Source organism: Lipotes vexillifer, unplaced genomic scaffold, assembly GCF_000442215.2.
Source record: "Lipotes vexillifer unplaced genomic scaffold, Lipotes_vexillifer_v1.1 scaffold1771, whole genome shotgun sequence".
Classification (NCBI taxonomy): domain Eukaryota; kingdom Metazoa; phylum Chordata; class Mammalia; order Artiodactyla; family Lipotidae; genus Lipotes; species Lipotes vexillifer.
Window position 1 is genome coordinate 48,999 of NW_006770128.1, and position 16,629 is coordinate 65,627.

Here is a 16,629-nt window from a genome sequence, read left to right on the forward strand (position 1 = left end):
AAAAAAAAAAAAAAAAAAAAAAAAAAAAATCACATGTATAGTGTATTTCCAATTTCATTAAAATAAAATAGGCAGATGTATGCAAATAAAAAGATAAATGGGGCTTCCCTGGTGGCGCAGTGGTTGAGAGTCCACCTGCCGATGCAGGGGACACAGGTTCGTGCCCCGGTCTGGGAAGATCCCACATGCCGTGGAGCGGCTAGGCCCATGAGCCATGGCCGCTGAGCCTGCGCGTCTGGAGCCTGTGCTCCACAGTGGGAGAGGCCACAACAGTGAGAGGCCCGCGTACAGAAAAAAAAAAAAAGATAAATGAAATGTACTATTAACAGTGTTTACTCATCTTTGGGTGGCAGAATTATGGGTTCTTTTTGTTTTCCTATTTATTTATTTAAAGTATAGTTCATTTACAATATTGTGTTAGTTTCAGGTGTACAGCATAGTGATTTGGTTTGTTTTTTGCAGATTCTATTCCATTATAGGTTATTACAAGATATTGGGTATAATTCCCTGTGCTATACAGTAAATCCTTGATGCTTATTTATTTTATGTATAGCTGTTTTCCTCTTTAAACTTTTTTGTATTTTCCGCAGGTTCTTCTAAATTATCTCATAATTTTGAAAAATGATAAGAACTTTTTTCCAAAGCAAAAACAAATACTTTGGGGTATGTCATTAACCTGATTCTTTTGCACAGTGGCTGTGGTGAGGGTAGTATTTTGGCTTCCAAATGAAACTTTTTTTTTTCCAGTTTACATAACCTCTTTATTTAAAAAATTTTTTTTTAATTTTTAGTTTATATTGGAGCACAGTTGATTAACAATGTTGTGTTAGTTTCAGGTGTATGGTGAAGTGATTCAGTTGAGCATATACATGTATCTATTCTTTTTCAAATTCTCTTCCCATTTAGGTTGTTACAGAATATTGAACAGAGTTCCCTGTGCTATACAGTAGGTCCTGGTTGGTTATCTATTTTATTCCAAATGAAACTTTAAAAGGAGAGCAAGGGGGCTAGAAAGAAGAGAGCTTTCACTGAGTTAACTTAGGGCTGGCCTGGGAAGCATTTCCACTTGTCCCTCTTCTAGTAGGATGGCCCGCTTATTTGGGGGAGCTCTTTCCACATTTTCCCCTACATCTAGCATGTCATCAGGCATCTCTCCCACCCAGGGACACCGAGCACAGCGCCTGGCCACGCTCCGAGAGTGAGCGCCACATACTCACCGCGTACACTGCGAAGAGTTCCTGGGCGTTCAGGTCCCACTCGTTGACGTGGGAGCCAATCTGAACCCCTGGAAAGCCCAGCTCCTTCACACAGCGCTCCAACTCCTTGACCGCCAGCTCAGGGGCCTGCATGGGCAATGTTCCCAGACCCACAAACCTCCTTGGGTGGCTTGCAACAGTGGCAGCTAGGTCATTGTTTAGAAGCTGGCACAGCTCTAAAGTGTCCTGAGGTTTTGCCTGGTGGAGACAGGTAAGGGAAAGCACATGGTTCAAAACTTACTTCTTTAGATATTTACTCTGATCAACACCTCCTCAGGGCTCAGTCATTTGTCACTCTCAGTGGCTTTACCCCTCAGAAAGCTGAAGCACAGCCTGAGTTAGGCCTTGGCCACAGGAGACCCAGAAGCCAATCATTGCCAAGGCAAAGAAAACTGCTAGCATATTGCTGATTAATTAGAAAAACTGGGGCTGTAATCAGAAGGGCCTGGAATCCTACACTAGACATGGAAAGAGGGTGGGCCACCCCACCAACTGCAGACAGGAGTCTGCAGGGCTGCACACCTAGGCAGCCCCACTCCCAACCCCAGGAGCTGGTCCTGGTGAGTGCCTGATTTCAGGGCACCTCCTTGTCACGCCTCCTCAGAGGATGCCGGGCTGCTTATGGACCTCTCCTGTTCCTGTCTGTCCTTCTCTGTTTCCTTCCTGTTGGCAGTGACACTCAAGAGTAATCTCTCCACTATTGCTATCTTTCAACATCATCCCACCCCACTGCTAAGAATTTGGTATTTGCCTGCAATCCCAGTTGCCCAGTCAGAATAGCACCCAGTCTGGTAAATTCAGGTATCTCGAGGTCTTAGGGGATTTTTATTTTAAGTGGTGAATCTCATGATGGGAACAGATAAGGATTGAATCACTAATACTAGAATTATGAGCACAGGTAGAGGAAGTAAGTGTGAGCAGGTGGTATTTCCATTGCTTATTAAATCACAACACGTGTGAATGTTTATTTGGTTGAGAGGGTACTTAGTGCACCCACAGCTAGGTACAAAAATGTGCTTCCACAGGCTTGCCATCATGCCTGAAACTTTTAGCACTCAAGACTTAATCACTTGGGGAAAGGCATCCAACTCTAGGAATCCTGTTTTGAATTGTATATTTCCATGGGAGCGGCAACATATAAGGCCATTATCATCACTTCCCCTGCCTCAAAATCATTATCACTTTTGAATAAGCTGGCTTGTCAGTTACTGAGCCAGGCATGGCAGGAGTGAGTCAGCAGACAGGTCAGTTCTGATGAAGATTAAGGTTGGATGTAGAACTGTGCTGTCCAGTGGAAATGCAATTCGAGTCACATAGCAACCTGCAGCCATTGGCTACCATACTGGACTGTGCAGGTCTAGAGCAAGGACATGACTAGGAAGACAGGCCTGGGAGGGGATGGTGCGGTGTGAGAAGCTGAGGGGCCCTGCTGATTTCTGAAGGGGTGGAGAGTTGGGTGGGCAATGTTCGAGACTTGAGGCATCTGTCTACTTGCTAGGGAGCTGGACGTGAGTGAGCCTTTGCCCACCAAGGAGATGGATTGAGGTTTCACACTCACCCAGTAGCTAAACATGACAGGAACCGTGGAAAGGGCTTGCACAGTCACTCCTAGACACAGACACAAAGGCAAAGCTAATGAGAAGAATGGCCCGGGCATTCCGACATTTCCCAGGGCTGAGGAGCCCAGCAAGTCTCTGGCCCACCGTCCATCCTCTCTCCCCTCCCTCGCTGCTTCTCCCTGTCCCCCTTCTCACAGGGTCTCTGTCCCAAGCTTCCCTCATCCCTCGGCATCAGTTCTAAGGAGAGGAGTAAAGGCTGGACAGAAGTGAGATCATTCAAGAAAAACTAAAAAGCAATTTTTCAAAGGTTTTTTCCAACCCTCCTTCCTGTGAAGTTTTATTTAAGCAAGACATTTCCCAGTCAATTTTTTTAGGGCTTTTCATCTTAGGTCATGCATGACAGAGTGTATTTCTCAGGCACCTTCCTGGCCCCTTTAATTCATCTCCTAAGTGAGCACGGGTAGAATCCCACTGTCTGGAATGCCCAGAATGAGACCCTGAGTGTGGTTCCAGAATCCAGCATCCAGGATGCCTAGAATCTCTTATCTTCACACTCCTGGAGCTGGGTTCTCAGGAGAGATGCTGCCAAAGCAATGGTGGCTCCTCTTTCCCTCATACCCACGTCCAACCCAGCAGCAAGTCCTGTTAGCTCTACTCCAGTTCCTTTCATGTGCTCAACTCTCCCCATCTCCTGCCACTGCCTGGTCCAAGCCACCAGTATTTCCTACGTGGACCACTGCAGAAGCTTCTGAGCTGGTCTCCGACTACCACTCTTGTCCTCTTACAGTTTGTTCTACCCTTGGAAGCCAGGGTAAGGGATAAAACTTAGATCAAGTCACTCCCTTGCTCAAAACTTCCAAGCACTTTTCATCACATTCAGAGTAAACTCCAAACTTGAACACGGTCTGTAAGGCTCCGTCTCTCCTGGGGGCTCACGTTGAGCTTCATAGGCCTCCTGCCTGTTCTTTGGAGTGCTTTCCTGCCCCAGGACCCTTGCACTGCTGTTCCATCTGCCTGGAATGCCCTCCTTATGGCTCATCACAGGACGAGCTCCTTTTTACCCTAAGGTCTCCGTTCAAATGTCAGATCCTCAGAGAGGCCTTCCCCAACTCCATCCACTCTCTATCCCATTGTTCTGTTCCTTTCCTTTTCTGATAACTTATTACAGTCTGTCATGACTGTGGTTGTTTATCCTGTGCCGTGCCCTACTTGAATTTCAACACCACATGAACCTGTCTGTCCATGTTCTATCCTTAACATACCCAATATATGAATAAATAAATCATTGTTTAGTGAGGACTAGACAATACAGCGTTTGATTAGAGAGCATTGTTAAACATTGTCACTGATATTATTTGTATCCAGTGATTAGTATACAACAGATAAATGCCGTTCAATTGTAAAATCTTTACATTTACACAAATGCTTTCTCTTACATTACTGGATTTAATTTTATAGGTTAGATCACATGGCCTGCAAGTGGTGGGATGAGGCTGCTGTCTAGCCTTGCACATTCTGTATACCCCAATGGCCATCACTTGTCACCATATTTTATATTAACATAGTAAATTGCATTATTTATGTGTTGGTTGATTTGGATACATGTTCTTTGGTTTCTGGGAATCAAGAGGGGAGAAAAACAAGTCTAACCCAATTAGAGCTGATTTTTTTTAAAGTGGTGTTTAACAGTTTGGCAATAGCACAGTGTTCCCCAGACTCACCTGCTCAGTAAAATGGCTAGGGGCCAGGGGGTAGAGAGGGAAGAGAACATTGTAAAAACAAATTCCTAGGCCCTCCTTTGGAAACTGTGACTCAGTGGATGGGCCCTGAAAAAAGGTTTTAATAAACACCCCAGGCAATTCTCATTCTGAGGGAGGCTTGGGAAAAGCTCCCTTGGGAAAAGTGATGGAATGAGAGAGACAGTCCTAGGTACAATTCTAGCTCTGTCATTTACTGCTGTGTGATCCCGAGCAAATCACTTCACCTCCTAATACCCCTCAGGTGGCACTAGGTACAACAATGCCTGCCACATAGAGATGTGATGAAGTAAACCAGGGACTGCAATTTTATTTTTCTCCCTGTGAAGATGGCATGGCTTGCTGGAACCTTCTGTGCTGTGCCTTCATCATTCTTTTACCTCGGCAGAGGCAGTAGGATACACTTGTTAAGCACTTGGGTCCAGACTGCCTGGGTTCAAATCTCGGCTTTCCCCGCTACAAGTTGTGCGATCTTGGACAAATTGCTTAACCTCTGTTCCTCAGTTTCTTCATCTGTAAAATGGGCATAATAATAGATGCCACCTACGATAGTTGTTATAGGAATTGAGTTAATACATGTCAGGTGCTGAGAACAGTACCTGGTACAAAGAAAAATGCCCAGCAAGCGTTAGACTCGGCTGTCCTCTTAAGGATAGCTGTGGAATGAAACAAACAACAAAAACCAAAGGAGACACTCTTCACCTGAACTGCAGTCGTGAGCAATGGTTCTGACACCAGTCATCTGAGTCTCCTTTCCACTAGTTTTCTCCTTGAGAGGTGGGAGCTGCTTGTGCTTCACATTTAGAGTAAGACCTTGGTCTTTGCTGTCAGTCTGAGAAGCTGTTCTCTCTCAGTGCCCCTACCACCCCCATTCTAGTACATGGGGCATATATTACTATGTTCTATGGAATGGTCTACAGAAGTGCTTCAGGCTTTCCACGAAGTTCAATTGGAATGCAATTTAGATGTACTTTTAATTATTTTAAAAAATCTATGAAGCAATATCTAGCGTAAAGTAGCTATACCAAATTCTGACATGCCAGAGACCACCTCCTTATTTGGGGCTGATATCTATTAACTTGTTTTATGCAGACCTTGGAATAAAATGTCTCCTGCCATCTCTGTGTGTATTTTTGAACTTCTTAATACATTTGTCCTTGGTTAGGAAGGTGGTAGTTCTAAAGGGCTCTTTTATTTTTGTGTATGAATTGTTTGTTTTCTGGATTAAATCTAGACCACTGATGTCAAAATTTAGGCCTGACAGTGTTGTCATGGGGAGTTCCCCATCACAGTCTCTGGGCAGATCCCACGCGTGTTCAGAAGGCTGGGTTCTTTTGTTGGAGCACGTTCTCCTTGGTGGCACGGTCAACCAGGTAGTAACAAGTGAAAGCACAATGTGGCTGTCATGCCACATTTTTATTTTACTATTTTATTATGTTTTATTTTATTTTATTTTATCTTGTCCCCTACCCATCATACCATATTTTAGATAGACTTTCATAATTCTTTTAACTTGTGGGGATTTGTTTGATTTTAAAATATGGGATGAGGAATGCAAGCAGTTCTTAGAAATTGTTAGTGACTCAGCTTGGAAACAAAATTTTCCTAATTCTCCCCTTTCAAATTTCTGGCTTGGTTTCATTGTAGAGTCTTCTGAGATTACATGGTTAACTTTTTTGTAAACTGCTCCCGTTTCTACCCCTTATGTGTCAGTGGGGACATTCTGTGTACTGTGCACCAAAAGAAACTACAGAAAGAAATCGGATCCTGAATCTGACTAACCAGGCACTTGGCATCCTTAATCTGTGAACTCTTATTTTTACTGTTTTAATTGGCTCTATAATAAGTAAATACTATGCATTTGAACTTAAAAGTTTTAAAAATAATAAAATACCACTTTTATCTTTTGGATAATAGAGCATTCTACTTTAAAACAGGGTATACCTAATTTCAAAAAATTTGAAATCCACACTCTAAAAACATCACCGTGGAAGGTGCCATCCCTCCCCCAGTGAAGCTGGAACAGCCTGGCTTGGAGGAAAAAAGGAGATCAGAAGTTGCCATCACATAAATCACCTAAAGTGGTCAACAGACTTTAGTGGTAGACATGCCTCTTACATCAGATGCAAACATTGGTAGTGTTTCTCATTGGAAGTACCTGTTTGGTCCATTTCTCTAAGGCGAACTTCTGGGTCCCAGCAGTTCTCTTGGACCACTCTGAAGACCTTTCCATCTTTCAGCATCTTTGCTTCTCCCTGAGTCAGAAAACTCACATCAGCATCAAAGGTGACCTAAGCTTACTTAGATTAATCCTTCCTTGTATGCTTTGGAACGTGGTTCTCCCCTAACCTTTTTAGGGATTTTTTTTACTTAATCCTCGAAGAAGTCGAAATCTGTTTATTTAACAGAACTCAACTTTTTGTCCTTGTGCCTTAATATTGGCTTGGATTTGAAGGGGTGTGCTCTGTGGTTGTCAGTGGCTGGACACAGAGAGAACAAGGTCATGGTCATGGCCTTTTGGGACTACACAGCTGAGGATTGTATAAGTCACCTTGCCAGAACCTCTGGCTCCAAGACCCAAGAGGACAGCCCAGCATCTGGAAAACTCTAGATTCATAACATTTTAGAATTGAAAGGACCTCTGATAGACCATCTAGTCCAACCCTCTTGTTTTATAGAGAAGCAACAGATGGATAGTGAGAGTAAATAATTTGTCTAGCAGAGCAGGGCCCGCTGATGTCAACACCTGCAGGAGGAGGCAGGCCATGCAGTGAATCAGTCTAGCAGCATATGTGAAATTTGGTTCTGAGCTGCTACCTCTACCAGGCATCATGCCTGCCTTGTACACTACCTTTTAATACCCAGTGCGGGTGTGGGGAGGTGCAAACTAAGTGTCTGTGTGGAGCATGGCAGCGGCCTCTTAATTGGGCCTCCTGTTGCTGATCCCTTAAGAAAAGGGAAAAGTTCTGATCCAGGTCCCTGAAATCAGACTGCTAAGGTTCAAATCCCTATTCTGCCACTTACTGTGTGACCATGAGCAAGTTAAACAACATCTCTGAGCCTCAGTTTTCTCAGTTTTTTTTTTCAATTTATAAAACAAATATTTATGTAGCACCTAAGGTGGGCAATATACTTTCTCTGACTGATGTAAAACTTTAAGGATATATAGTTGAGGAAAAAAGACAAGTTAGTAATCTACCACCAAAAAATTAGGTCATAAGAATGGAGATTGGAAAGACTGTGAGAAAAGGAAGAAATTAAGGCACAGATTCCCATCCACAGAGACAAAGAACAGAGTACTTGAGCTGGCTGAGCAGAGGTTCCATAAGCCAAAGGTTACTATTATTATTATTTGTAGATATTAATATTTTATTATTATTTTAAAATTTATTGATGTATAGTTTGGGTTTTTTTTGGTTTGTTTTTTTATTTTTGGCTGCACCGTGTGGCATGTGGGATCTTAGTTCCCTGACTGGGGATTGAACCCGTGCCCCTTGCATTTGGAAGCACAGAGTCTTAACCACTGGACCACCAAGGGAGTCCCTATTGATGTATAGTTGATTTACAATGTTGTGTTAATCTCTACAGCAAAGTGATTCAGTTATATATAGATTCCTTTTCATATTCTTTTCCATTATGGTTTATCACAGGATATTGAGTATAGTTCCCTGTGCTATAAAGTAGGACCTTGTTGTTTATCCATCCTATATGTAATAGTTTGCATCTACTAATCCCAAACTCCCAATCCATAATCCCTTCTCCCACCCCCCCTCCCCCTTGGCAACCACAAGTCTGTTCTCTCTGTCTGTGTCTGTTTCTGTTTTGTAGACAAGTTCATTCCTGTCATATTTTAAATCCTACATATAAGTGATATCATATGATATTTGTCTTTCTCTCTCTGACTTACTTCACTTAGTATGATCATACCGAGGTCCATTCATGTTGCTGCAAATGGCATTATTTCATTCAGATGTTATTATTATTATGCTCTGCAGTGATGTTGTATTTGGAACATCTGAATATCTTTCTCTCTCTGTTATTTAAATTTGAAGCATCCATGCTGGACTCCTTGGATCTCCTGGAGGATTTGGCATAACTGAGGCACAGCTTTCTTCTCTCGACCAGGCTTAGTTGGAGTGACAGGTCAGTGGTTGCTTTTGGGAGAAAAGAAGATTCTTGGTTCTTCAGTTACCCTGCTTTCATTGCAGCCTCTTCAGCTCCATGAGGAGGTATTGCTTCCAGCTTACCACCCAGCATACAAGGCACTCATACATTGGATTTGGACTGCTTTTGGCCCAGAGAACAAGACGGGTGGGACGGAGTCATGGTCAGAGTTGATAATGACCACTTACTTTAAATCATTTTGGCAGATGGCACAGGTTAGTTCAAACTCGTCCCATTTAGCCATGGCTCCATGGTTTCTTCTGCTTTGTGACATCAAATATCTGTGGAGTCTCACTGTTCTGTCTAGAACAACCGCTAGCTGTTCCGTCTAGAAACTTCTGAGTTTTGGCTCATTTTTAAGATAGTTATAATAATGTGACTTACCTTAAACGGATCTTGTGAGCGTGAAATGGGATAATCTTTATAAAGCACTTAGTAGAGTGTCTGACACATGTTGAGTGTTAGTTATTCTTAGTATTAATGATGTGTGGTTAATTAGAGACTGGGCTGTCTCCCGACATTCCCCTGCTTAAGGACACATGACCTCTGGTGGTGCTTCAGAGCCTCAAGATTGCCCTTGGGCCCTACGTGATGGCCTTGTGGTGATCAAAGGCCTTGGGTTGTGCTTGATGGAGTTCTCTGCACTCCTGCTCTTCCTGTTGGCTTGCGTTCAGGTCTTGCTACAGCTTCCTTCTTCATCCTTCCGATCCAAGGACTAGACCTTCCCCATCTGCTTCATGGACGAGGCCGAGCACTTTTCACCTTTAAGCGTGGCAGCCTGTGCACATCTCCCAAGCATGAGCAAGCCCTCACATCCCTGTTTTCATTGCTCACAGACTGGGGAATAGGTCAATAAGCAAGTGACTTGTGTAACTATGACAGGTACCTACACCCAGGCAGAGCCGAGTCTCTGAGATCAGGACATCAGGATTGATTTGCCTCGGTTCTGATTCTTTGCTGACAATGACAGCACCTGAACCACCTTCCTGGATTGGGGACTCTCCTGCAGGAGTACTGGTAGAGGTAGGGCCCTACTAAAACCCAAATACTGGCTCTCCTTGTCCCAAACTTGATGGCTCAATGCTTGGTTGTGAATCAAAATCAAGAGATGCAAAAAGACAAGAACAGTTGAGTTTATGCCTCCAGTATTGATTCCAGCAGTGGCCATGAGCTATGTCCACTGGCAGTGGTGCTGGTGGCAGTGTCCTAACCGGGCTGTACCTGTGGCATGGCCTTGGCCGTGGCTTCAATCACCTGCACATTTGAGTGTGGTTCCCTAAGCATTTTGTAATTCTTGAGGGGCTTAAAATACTTTCAGCATATTCCTTTTCTGCTTAAACTAACCATTCTTTGTTTCTTTTGTTTGCAAGCAAGGGTGCTGGTACTGAATGCACAAATAGAATATAGGGACACATCTTTTTATTTGGTGAAGAAGGGAGTGGAGAGAGGTGGTGGTAAAAGAGAAAAAGTTGACAAACAAACTTTCATTTGGCAATTAGAAGTTTTTTCTATTGCTTCTTACTAGGAAAGCTTAATTACCATAAAATACCCAGTGTAGCAGAGTGCTGAAGAGCCTGGTCTCTGCATTTCAATAGATAAGGGCTTAAATCTCATTAAATTACTTACTAGCAGTCTAACTGGCTAAGTTACAGCCCTTCTGAGTTTAACCTTCACTTTTTCTATCTGTAAAATGTGGACCGTTTTATTTGTCATGCTTGTAGCCACCCAGCATCCTTGGAACACTTCCTATATGTGAAGATATTTTCACATTATGATTCCCCCTTCCTGAGGGGGAATTCAGAATTCACTTTCTCAGCTCCCCTTGTAGCAGGGCCACTGGCATGTGCTCTAGGCTCTGCTGATCAGAAGACCCCTTGTGTGACTTTGATTTGGAAGTGAGCCCTGTGAGGAAGGAGGGACTCTGCAGAATCCAGATTTTTTTTTCTTTTTTTAACATCTTTATTGGAGTATAATTGCTTTACAATGGTGTGTTAGTTTCTGCTTTATAATAAAGTGAATCAGTTATACATATACATATGTTATACATATACATATGTTCCCATATCTCTTCCCTCTTGCAGTCTTTTAATAAGGGGTGTTGCCTGAGGTGTCAGACATGGCTGGAGCAGAAGCTGCAGTGCTTTGGTCTCCAATCTCAGCATCATCAGCATGAGCTTCCTGTCTCACAGCCTTGCTAGAACAGGTCCCCGGCCAGGTATTGGACATTGTTTCTGTTAGCACAGCCTCTGAGCTTGATCTCTGGCCCTCCCAGAAAGTCTGTGGGCTGCTTCTCTAATTAAACTAGCTAGAGTGGATTCTGCTGTTTGCAACTAAGAACACAGAATGATACAGAAGATTCAATAATAGAATGTTTGTAAAGAACTTAGTACAGTTCAGAGAGCTTGCTTAATGAATGAATGATGGCCAGATTTTGTTTTCGTTTTTTTTTAATTTAATTTTATTTATTTTTTTTATACAGCAGGTCCTTATTATCTATTTTATACACATCAGTGTATTCATGTCAATCCCGATCTCCCAATTCATCACACCACCACCACCACCACCACCCCCCACCCCTTTCCCCCCTTGGTGTCCATACATTTGTTCTCTACATCTGCGTCTCAATTTCTGCCCTGCAAACCGGTTCATCTGTACCATTTTTCTAGGTTCCACATATATGCGTTAATATACGATATTTGTTTTTCTCTTTCTGACTTACTTCACTCTGTATGACAATCTCTAGCTTCATCCAATGGCCAGATTTTACCATATACTATCAATGGCAAGGGAGGAAATTGGGTTTCTCTGGGAGGTGCACAAGTAAGTTTTGGTTTCAGACAAAGCAGAACATGTTAAACCAGAAATGGATCATTTCTTTAGTTCAACTCTTGCATTTACCATTGAGTCCATGAGATGCAGTGGTATAGAGCTTAGCTGCTATAGAGCTCTTAGTGGTATAGAACTGGGAAAAGAATCCAGGTTCATGAAGCCATTTTCCACCCTGTCTGGCTGATATTTGGTAATTGCTGTCTAGTAAGCAAATGTTAATTACTATAATTTCCTAAGGAGTCCAGTCTTTTTGGGGGGTTGCCCTAATTATGTTGCAGGAGAATCAGACTTACTAAACTTTTCCCTCCACACCCTTTATGCTGGATCCATGGTAAGGCAAATGAATGACAGCAACTGTCAGGAGAGCTCTTTCTCAGTGAAAATTACCACAGGGCAGCTGTGCTCCAATAGGCTCCCAGTTCTCTTTGCTTTTTTTTTTTTTTTTTTGCGGTACGCGGGCCTCTCACTGTTGTGGCCTCTCCCGTTCGCGCAGGCTCAGCGGCCACAACTCATGGGCCCAGCCGCTCCGCGGCATGTGGGATCTTCCCGGACCGGGGCACGAACCCATGTCCCCCCTGCATCGGCAGGCAGACTCTCAATCACTGTGCCACCAGGGAAGCCCTCTCTTTGCTTTTTCCACCAGTATTTTGGGACCTGACAGTTATTGTGGAGAATCAATTCTTGATCCCTCTCACATGATATTTAGGAACCCAGGATCCCTGCAGGGATATAAAGGGGCCTCAGAAGTCAGCACTTGCTGCTAGGGGAGGGACTGGGGGGTCTCGTAGGTTCTGTTTTTAACATCGATCCCAACATCAACCAAGATCTTAAACTTAACTAATAATCAAGTAATTGGAGCAAGCTGCTCTAAATTATTTCAACTCAGAAACAAATTCTGTTTTTTTATAAACTCTTGAAAGAAAATCAAGGGTTCTTTTTGTTATTTTTATTTTAATTAAAGAATTCTCCAACCATCCATCGCCACCCAGATAACTCATTTCAAACATACCTCTAATGTTTTTTAAGCCAGAACAGCATGGGGTAGTAGAAGTCACGATAACTACAGCGGTCAGGAAACCCGGATCCTATGTGTAAATCACTTACCCTTAAAGTCCTGCTTTATTTCCAGGGAAGCCCACTTCGAATGACTGACTGCCACAGAGACGTAAAGGCCCCTCTTCTTTGCCCTCACCCCCCAACTTGGGACAACTCTGGAGGTTAGCTTTAGAGGTTTTTGTAGGGTCAGCTGAGGCCTCCACTGAGACTACATCACAGCTCGACATTGCCCTCTGTTTTATCCTGCTTCCTTCTTTTCCCTTTCAGTGATGTCCATTCTAAGAGCACTTCCTGATAAACCTTCTGCATGCTCATCTCTGTCTCAGAGTCTGATTCCCAAGGAACTTCACTTCTGACACTTCTGATTCTTAACTTCTAGTTCTAATACTATCTGCAAATGAGTTCAAATATGGCTCGTATTTCAAATGTCTGGTATTGTGTATCATTAAAAATGTATTTTATGGAATTAACCATATGATACAGCAATCCCACTCCTGGGCATATATCCAGACAAAACTGTAATTCAAAAAGATACATGCACCCCTATGTTCATAGCAGCACTATTCACAATAGTGGAAACAAGACATGGAAACAACCTAAATGTTCATCGACAGATGAATGGATAAATAAGACGTGGTATATATATACAAAGGAATATTACTCAGCCATAAAAAATAATGAAAAAATGCCATTTGCAGCAACATGGATGCAACTAGAGATTGTCATACTAAGTGAAGTAAGTCAGGCAGAGAAAGACAAATACCATATGATACCACTTATCTGTGGAATCTAAAATATGACACAAATGAACCTATCTACAAAACAGAAACAGACTCACAGACATAGAGATCAGACTTGTGGCTTCCAAGGGGGAGGGGAGGTGGGGGAGGGATAGACTTGGAGTTTGGGGTTAGTAGATGCAAACTATTACACACAGAATGGATAGACTGCAGGGAAAAAACTAGCACAGAGGGAAAAAAGAAACAGTGTATTTTAAAATCCAGTGTCTCCTATCGGATTCCATTCTCCTCCCCCTGCCCCCAGCCCCCACTCAGGCCCTCCCTCTAGACCATGCAAGCTGCCAGGCTGGTTGGGCTTGAGGTACAAAGGTGGCAGAAATGGCCCAGACACTGTCACCAGGAAGCAGCCTCTGTCCCACATGACGAGGTTCTGAAAGACAGCTCCACGGAGGCTCTACTACAACCACCTCCAGCTCTATTCACTCAGCCTACTGCTCTCTCCCCCAGATCTGCTTGTCCTCCTGGCTTGGCCGCTTCTGTCCTTTGATATCAGCATTATCTTTCTCATTCCTCTGAGACTACATCATTTTCTCACTTCCCTCGGCCTGACATGTCACCATCCCATCCATTTCCCAATGCCGTTTATTCTATCTCCAGAATGGACGCTGCAAGGGTCCACTTCTCTCCATCTCCACTGCTCCAGCTCTGGTCCAAGCCCCATACTCTCTCACCTGAACGACTGCTCCAGCCTCCAGCCTCATCTCTTGCTGCTTTCACTCTTGCTCCCCTCCAGCCCAGTCTCCACAAAGCAGCCAAGTAAACTCTTAAAAGCCGAAATCAGATCTCGCTACCTCCGCCGCTTAAAACTCATGAATCGATTTGTGTTGCCCTGAAGGTAAAATCCAAACTCCTTAACCTGGCCTAAGACCCTTCATCATCCAACCCCTGCCTACCTCCACAGCTTCATCCCACGCCTACACCTTTATAAGTAGGCTCTTTATTAACCCTTTTCAGAATATTCTAAGTATGCTGTTTGTTTTCTGTTTGGAACCTGATTGACTTAGCTAAAAAATATGTACATAAACATATTACGTCCTTTTTAATAAGTGCATGTATGTATAAGTAAAATCACAGGAAAAGGTCTGGAAAGATACCCACCAAACTGTTAATAGGAATTACTTTTGAGCATGGGGAGGGCTGATCCAAGGGAACTGTAGCTTTATCTTCAATAGCTTAAATTTGAAAAGGAGAATTTATTTGACAGCCTTATTTTTATAAAGTACCTTAAATCAAGAAAGGTTTCATTTGATTTTGTCCTTTTTTGCATGAATGTTATATTTGAATTGCAAATGGGGCTCTTTCTCAGTTCATGTAGTTGGTTAATTCATATAACAAATGCACGTAAAAAGAGAAAAATAAATAAAGAATAAAAAGGAGAACTTATTCAGATTCTACATATGTAATGGAAAGTTAAGCTTAAAAATAAAAACATGGGGCTTCCCTGGTGGCACAGTGGTTGAGAGTCCGCCTGCCGATGCAGGGGACACGGGTTCATGCCCCGGTCCGGGAAGATCGCACATGCCGCGGAGCGGCTGGGCCCGTGAGCCATGGCCGCTGAGCCTGCGCTCCGGAGCCTGTGCTCCGCAACGGGAGAGACCACAACAGTGAGAGGCCCGCGTACCGCAAAAAAATAATAATAATAAAATAAAAAATAAAAACATGAAATGAGGATATTGGACTAGAGGAATGGCTTTCAATCGATTTTGGCTGCGACCCCACATTAAAAAATATATTTTCATTGTGACCCACTACATCTGTATAGATCTATTGGGGCTGGCCAAAAAGTTCGTTCGGGCACGTTGTTCCGGAAGAAGACGAACGAACTTTTTGGCCATCCCAAGATTTATACAGATACAAACTGAGACAAAAGTTTGATGAAGCAACACTTACTCTTACCATGAACAATACATTCTGCTATTTTCTTTTGTAATCTATTTTATTTTTAAAGCTGTCCTAACCCACTGAATTGATATTATGACTCACTGTTGGGTTGCAGCCCGTATTGTCAAACACTGGACTAGATGCTCCCTAGTCCTACAGTCCTATGATTCTTTATCTTCATGAGAATTGCCCCCTGCCTTGGCCTTCCCACCCCCTTGAATTCCCTTACTATTTATTTTCTCTTTTGCTCGGCACAAAATTGTCACTATCTGTATGTTCTTTATTCATTTGAGTGTCTTCCTGGCTCCGCAGTGAGCGGGAAATCATGTTTCAGAGCAGGAACATGATGATTGAAGATCACACATAATAGTGTGTCTGAAAATGCTAAGTGTGATGGAAATGGCGTGTGTGTGTCTTTGTATTTCAAGGGCCTGAAGAACACTCAGTCGATGTTTCTAGATGCTGCTGACCCATGGATTTGAACTAGGTCCTGTGTCTGGCCTCCTCTGAACGCTATTGGGTGTTCCTGCCATCAGCACTCAATTCTGCTGCTACCCCATGCGGCTCCTGAGAGGAGGCCGTACATACTTCTATGAATCTTCAACCAAATTATAAATATTCAACCCAAGGACAAAATGTTTTTCAGTTCTGAACAAGGCTTTACCATGGCAAACAAATACCCCTTGGTTCATTCCAAAAGCATTGAAAAACCAAAGATTAAGAAGAGAAACAAATGGGGCAGAGCAGAGAAGTGTATTGGAAAGACCTTTCAGAAAACAGGAATCTCTGAGGTAAATCATTCATGGGGGACAGAAAAGATTTGTTCACTAAAGGGCTACAGGAGAATGAAAAGAAATTTCTACCCCAAAGTGCTGGATTTTCTCATTGCTCTTAGATGAATTTGCATATTTGTATATATTTGCATGTTGTTTTCCAGTGACTGTGATCCCTGACCACTGTAATTAGGTAAATACCAATTTGGTTCTGTTTTGGTTTGTTTTGTTTCTGAAACAGAGGAGAGGAAAGTGTCACTGTTTTGTTTTATAAGACTACTGTTATATCCAGTTTTGCTGGAAATATCAGGTAATAGATTTGACTGGAAATATTTTCATTCTTGGATTTCTTTTTGTTCTGGGTTTTTGTTTTTTTTGATTTTTTGAGATTTGCTGTTAAGTTTTTGCAGTCTCTTTGACACAGAAACAAGATGAAATGAAGGCCATTCAAATCCAGTGTCAAGGTTACAAACTGCAGCCTGGGACAGGGAGTTAAAAAAAAAAAAAAATTACAGGCTGCCCATCCCTGCACTTGGGACTTCCTAGTGGCCTTG

At 42.9% G+C, this 16,629-nt stretch overlaps 1 protein-coding gene across 2 annotated transcripts in view; it reads right to left on the reverse strand.

Moving 5' to 3' along the window:
• Window positions 1–16,629, reverse strand: part of ACMSD (aminocarboxymuconate semialdehyde decarboxylase) — a 63,164-nt gene that overhangs the window by 37,020 nt on the left and 9,515 nt on the right. For both annotated transcript variants that reach the window (XM_007446029.1, XM_007446030.1), the window contains exons 3-5: window positions 6,731–6,827; window positions 2,815–2,864; window positions 1,218–1,454 (exon numbers count right to left, since the gene is read on the reverse strand). In XM_007446029.1, coding sequence (XP_007446091.1) covers window positions 1,218–1,454; window positions 2,815–2,864; window positions 6,731–6,827 — 384 coding nt within the window. The remainder of the gene's footprint in view (window positions 1–1,217; window positions 1,455–2,814; window positions 2,865–6,730; window positions 6,828–16,629) is intronic.